The sequence below is a fragment of the Prunus dulcis genome, unplaced genomic scaffold (assembly GCF_902201215.1).
Source record: "Prunus dulcis unplaced genomic scaffold, ALMONDv2, whole genome shotgun sequence".
NCBI classification, from domain to species: Eukaryota; Viridiplantae; Streptophyta; class Magnoliopsida; order Rosales; family Rosaceae; genus Prunus; species Prunus dulcis.
Window position 1 is genome coordinate 1 of NW_023010608.1, and position 6,498 is coordinate 6,498.

Consider the following 6,498-nt stretch of genomic DNA (forward strand, 5'->3'; position numbering starts at 1 on the left):
TTTTTCCAACCTTCGAATGCCTTTAGTTGTTTTAGTCAAATGCCTTCAGTTTTGTTTGTTTGTTTGTTTTTTTTTTTGGGTCAAAGCTGCCTTAGTTGTTCTTTTATTATAGGGAAATATGCTGATATAATCACTTTTCACAAAAGACCTCTCATTCGTCAGCTTGGAAGGCGATGCTCGTACGGTTCTCCATAAAGGTTTGCATTGGATTGTTGGTAATGGACAATCCATCTTTTTTTGGATTGCAAATTGGGTTTTTCCCTTTCCTCTACTTGATAATCACATATTTTACAATCTACTTGTTATGTTAAAATAGTACACATGTTTGTATATACATTGAGATGTTAATAGTGGGAAGGAGCTATTAAAATAGCAAAATTTGAATAGTTTTGAGCAGCACGTTGTTTAATTCGTTGGGCTTTGTTTTGCAATTTCTTCATGACTTTTCTTCTCTTTGATGGAGGTCTTGACTCTGTTATAAAAAAGTGGGAAAATAGCAAGTGTTAATGTTGATGAATGGGGAAAATTGAGTTATGACAATAATCATAAACATCTAATTATGTATAAACAGGAATAATATAATTTTACATTTTAATAAGAAAGTTATAAATGGTTTTCCAATTGAAGAAACACAAAATAACCAAATTAAATAAGAACTCAATGTTTTTCTTTACTTTTAAGATATGAATAATATGAAAGTAAACATATTTTAAATTCTGTGTTCATCTAAAGGAAAAGGTTGTGGAAGAAAAGAAAAATACAAACATGAAAATGCAGAAATGATGAGCAAACAAACATTACAAAAATAAAGAAATCAGTACCAAAAAAAATAGTAGAGAGTATAAGGAATAGAGAGGCAATCATGAATATACCTTTAAAGCGAAGAATGGTTAAACAATTTGGGCGAACGACTGCTTCTCGTATTTGGATTTCGTACCCAAGCTCACCTGAAACAATCAAAATTTCATGGAAGCCTGAGATTAAATCAGGGGGAAAACAACATAAGGAAGAGAGCAGGAAATACGTAGTAGTAGAGGCAAGTCGAATTTTGTGAAGGAATTTTGAGGCAACACAAACGAAAAAAGAAAAAGTCAATAAATCAAAATGAAGAAACATTAACCTGAAAGTTATCTTCGCTTCTTTGCTTCAGTGATTGCTTATATGTCAGAGAGGTGAGAGACAATTGAATCTGTTGAGATAAAATTCCAAAGTTTCAATACAACACGTAGATTTGAATAACTTTTTAATTTTCATAAGTCATACCTGAAGCAATTGGATGACTGCCTAACTGTGATTCATACTGAAAAAAATAAATAAATAAATAAACAGTAATTAGAATGAAGTACAACAACCACATAATTACATAGCCTCAAAATACAACCAACCAACCAACTTTAAGCAAATACTTAAATTTCAGGATTCTAACAGTCTAACTACAAAAGAATTCTAACATTACACATCATGAAGCATGAAACTTAAATTGAATCCATACAACTAAAAACTAATATGAAATGCACAGCAAAATCCAAGTACAAAGGAAAACATGATTAGACATTCATGAAACCCAGAACTGAAATCAGAGCGTTACCTAAGAAAAAAAAAAGGAAGTGCAGGGTGTCTTGCAAGTCATGTTCATCATGTTCATGCTTTAAAAAATCATAAACTAAAGTGAAACAATATGTGGATGCCAAAAAAAAAAAAAAAAATGCAATTTAGGTAAGCGAAAGCAGAGATGGAGAGAAAAGGAAATTTGTTCATTTGTTTTACTTTGCTAACAATATCCAGAAAACACACAACTCAATTAATAAAATTTCAGATGGCAGTTTAACTATTTTGAGCTTAAATATTCAAGGAGAATAAGCACGTAAAATAATAATGAAAAAAAAAAAAAAACTCTTGAGGACCATGCCACTAATTTGTGACGTGAATATAAGAAAGAATCAACATCTTCATAAAGACAGTTAGAAATCCAAAATGGTTGAAACTGCAAAACGAAGATATAGATATTTTTCTTCAAAAATCCCAACTTCAGTGGTATAAAAAAAATAATTTATTGCACCCTTAATCCTCATATCAGAACAATCATTTGGTAGGCATGATTAGAAAAAAGGGAAATGCCAGGCCAACAAAAATTGCAGACACAGCCGTAGGATCATGGGTGAACACCTTTCCAAATGTATGTTACTCCTTTTTGGAACCTTGATCTCTTGGAGCTATTCCAATAACAATAAGATCCTTAATGATTGCAAAACCTTGTCCCATTTTTTTAAAACCATGAATCTTACTTATTTTATGCAGTTTGACATTTAATGAACTCAAATGGAATGTCTTGCTGTAAACTCCAACTAACTGAGTAATATAACTTGAATGCCTTCATTGAAATAGATTCTTAAAAAAGGGAAATGCCAAGCCGACAAAAATTGAACTTAAAATGCATGTTCAAAGTAGTTAGCAGAAAGACCCAAAAACAACCAAAGTAATGTGAACTTTCGAAGTAAGATGGAGAAGATTGAAGGATTAAGAGCCGCAACAACTGCACATCTCATATAAAAAATTAGAAAATCAGAATAGATGAAAACCATTTGGTGAACCAAAAATAAAAGAAAACCCCTACATCTATTAGTTGGAGAAACAAAGGAAAACGCCAGAAAACAGAATCAAAATGCTTCATAAATTACCATAAAGAACTTTTTTTTTTGGGCAGAAATGATAAAGAACTTAAGTAGACCAAATACGTGATTTACACCAAGTCAACTGCAGCTGGCTGATAATTTCATTGAACCCAACAAAATTAATTCACAAATAAATCAAAAATCCCAAACCAAAATGAGAGAGAGAGATTCATACCATTCACATCAAACCCATCAAATCTAAACGCTTTTATTCATACCATTCACATCAAACCCATCAAATCTAAATGCTTTATTCATTGGTGCTTTGGAGAAACAGCATATGTAATCAAAGAAATTCCATTTGGATCCAAAAATTAGAGATAGTAAACCCTAAACCCTAAACCCTTATCAGATCCATAACTTCTCTCCTTAAGTCTCCATTTCTCCTAAAAATTTATCATCTGTGTAGAGCAAACATAAATGCATTAACCAAGGACATGCAAAACTGCATCAGTCAGCAGTTCCTATTACTCCATTAATATACACTGCAAATCAAAGCTTTATCAATAAAGTCATTTTGCTCAAAACCCAGATACAGAGAGCTCACAAATACTTGAAAGCACATAACTTTAATCTTATTTAAGTAAAATTCAAAGGCCATTGACACCCTTTAAAACCACTCATCTCTCTTGCTAACCACCAGGCGTATATATAGAGCCCCACTTTTGGTCTTAACTACCTAATGGGTAAGGATCTCAGATATCTTATACCTATGATAACTTAATCTTATGCTCTGTGCAGAACCGTTGCAATCCCTGCAGTGAGAGTTGCAAAGTAGGAGACACTATATTACTTAACAACAGGTTTATCATTGATCTCTAATTACTATTTCATAGACAATAATTGAATCATCACCTTACTTTTAATATTACAAAACTAACCAGATGTAAATGTATGTAATTGAGTTCCTTACCTCTCCAGCATTAAATATAAATCTTTCCTTGTCAAAGAATAGCAACACTGAAGGAGATGTATCCTGCGTATCCATTCCAGTCCCTAGCAACTGCAAAGAGTAGAAGCATGGCCAAATTATTAGCCCATGAAAAGGAAAAAAAACAAAAGAACCAAACTCTGCATTCTGAAATTAGGATATACAAACTTTTTTAGTTTTCAATAAGTTTCCATTCAACGCAAAAATCTGCTTGGTAAATCAAACCCACAAACAAAAAAATTCTGAATTTTAACTTTTCTGAATTCTTTCTCGTCATCACTAATGTCCACAAACATAATTCCAATTTAGAAGTCAGATTTTCAAATCCCACATGTTTCCCAAACCAGTCTTCTTCAAGTCAACTATGCTAAAACATTGCAATCAGTTCCTAGAATCACACTCCCAAATTTTCTTTCCCCTACCAAAACAAAAATTATCAAATTCAAATCCCCAGACCCATAAACCAGTATAAGAACGAATTTGAATTAAAACCATGTAGTAAAAGAACGAACATATCTTTAAACAGAGCAACCCAAATAGCAGCATATCCTGCTTACCAAAACAGAGCTATCCTAAACCTTGTAACAAAAGAACCGGCATATCCAAATACCGATTTTCAGGGTTTACCAACTAATTTTTAATAACCAAACAGAAAACCTTATCAAAAGCAATCATATAGTATTCTAATAACTAAATTGTTTAACATGATTTCATCAAAATGATAACACAATCAAATCAATTTCAGTATTTGGATAAAATTTGCAAATCAATAACACAGACCCACAATGAGGAAAATTAGGGATTTGGACTTTTAGGGCAGCAAATTAAAACAGGTCTTATAGTTTAATCAAATAAGATCCAAGATATTAGTAACAACAAAAATGAAAAAGAAAAGCAACAAAAATCGACAACAAACCTAATAACCATCAGGACAGCACCTGGCCTTTTCTTTATAGAACTTGATTCATTAAATTGTTTAAGTTTGTGTATGAAGAACCATCAGGACTGATGGCCTTCTCTGCTAATTTCTTCCATTCCATAGCCTTAGTTCTCATTTTCTTACCCTTCTCTCCCTTCACTAACTCATACGCATTCAAGCAAGAACTTTACATCATGCCTGCTCAATGAGGCCAGACAATTTTCAGAACTTATCTACCAAGCATACCAAACTGACAAAGCAAACCATATTGTTTCCCTAAACACCATACGCTGAAGAGCCAATCTAAAAAGAGAAAATAGCACTTTATCAGCATGGTTGCAAGTTAATCATTCCTAATTTCTATTTTGCCAAAACCTGATTAAGCTGCACTTTTTTTTTTTTTTGCTTGTATTTTATCATCAATTTTATTACCAACAGCAGATAAAAAAAGGGAACCATGGCACCATATTTTTTGTTTAATAAGTTTCATATCATAAGTAGCTTACAGCAAAGCAAGAAATTAGAGATGATAGCAAGGCTCAATAGCCTCTAGGCTCTATATTTTGTAGGTTATTAAGAACGACAACAAACCTAATAACCATCAGGACAGCGCCTGGCCTTTTCTTTATAGAACTTGATTCACTAAATTGTCTAAGTTTGTGTATGAAGAACCATCATGACTGATGGCCTTCGCTGCTAATTTCTTCCATTTCATAGCCTTAGTTCTCATTTGCTACTCTGACAATCTCTTTGTTTTTACAACCATACCAACCATAAAGGCCAATGCCTTTAAAAAAGCACAATAATTATGCTACTTTGCCAAACCCCTTAATTCCAGCCACGGATCTTTCTAGGGTACTTGTAAATTCTACAGAAAGGGATCATATCATATATGAAAGGATTCCAAGAAATAAAAACAGAGTGGCAGACATAGAGTTAGATTTGAAAGTAAAATCTTCCACAACTGGTAGTTTATGTGAAACTTATTTTGTTCTTCAAAAACCCTAAGACTTCTAATTATTTCAAAGATTAACTTCTTGATGACATTTATTAAGCTAGTTATCACTTGGTTTGCTATTTTTATTCTCCAATTTCATTTGCTATATGATTCCATATTTCATCTCCTTCAATTAAATCGCGTTCGGATTAAGAGTTCAATTCAAGAGACATAAACTTTTTCAAGAAACCTGCAGCTATGATCATATACATACCAAGATATCGAGTTTCCCAAACTGGGTTTTGATGAAGTCTGCCAAAGAAGCAACAGTAGCAGGGTTAGCCACATCAAGTTGATGAAAAACCACTTGACCTGAGAGGCCAGACTCTTTGAGTTTCTCAGCAGCTTCAAGACCCCTTTTCTCATCTCTGGCAGTTAAAACTACAGTGAATCCATTTGAGGCCAATTGCCTCACAGTTTCCAATCCTATGCCTTTGTTTGCCCCAGTAACAACCGCATACCTTGAAAAACAAAAACACCAAATTCATAACACAAAAATGGTAAGCAGAAACAATTAGAGCGAATGGAGATGTGACAAGGAACCAAAGCAGAAAGGACTCTAAAGTGCTACCTCTTTGTTGCTTCTGCCATTGATATATTCGAAATGGGAAGCCTTTGAACAGAAGGAAGAGGCCTTCTCTTCTGGAAAGCCTTTGGAAAAAACGAAATCTCCCGATGCCAAAGGTGCGGCTGGATTTGCAGCTCACCTCCCAACCAAAAATCGACGGCCTCCAACGCATGCCCAGCAACCAACACAAAGCTTCCATAGCTGCCCCCCAACCAGCTGGTTGCAAACGAACTGAAGGGAGGGCTCTGTCTCAGCGAACGAAACCATCTGAACGAAGGAGGAAGGGCAAAACGGGAACAAAACAAACTGTTTAGTCAAGGGCAGTTTCGCCATTTCACTGTGCACCAGAAAAAAAAAACAGAAACAGCAGAAAAAATGAGGGGCATTTCCGTCATTACACTGTGCTTAGCT

The 6,498-nt window shown here is 34.0% G+C and overlaps 1 protein-coding gene across 3 annotated transcripts; it reads right to left on the reverse strand.

The window, feature by feature from the left end:
- Positions 1-280: 280 nt before the first annotated feature.
- On the reverse strand, positions 281-6,312 carry LOC117613769 ((+)-neomenthol dehydrogenase-like). 3 transcript variants are annotated; one of them, XM_034342343.1, is made up of 7 exons: positions 6,091-6,312; positions 5,734-5,980; positions 3,586-3,675; positions 1,264-1,300; positions 1,121-1,189; positions 873-947; positions 281-472 (listed from the first exon to the last, which is right to left on the reverse strand). In XM_034342343.1, the coding sequence occupies exons 1-5, from the start codon at positions 6,108-6,110 to the stop codon at positions 1,158-1,160; spliced, it is 426 nt and encodes a 141-aa protein (XP_034198234.1). In that variant the 5' UTR covers positions 6,111-6,312; the 3' UTR covers positions 281-472; positions 873-947; positions 1,121-1,157. The 3 variants fall into 3 exon arrangements, with proteins under 3 accessions (XP_034198234.1, XP_034198235.1, XP_034198233.1); XM_034342344.1 differs by having other exon boundaries at positions 1,121-1,156; positions 6,091-6,311; XM_034342342.1 differs by having other exon boundaries at positions 1,121-1,159; positions 6,091-6,311.
- Positions 6,313-6,498: the final 186 nt, after the last annotated feature.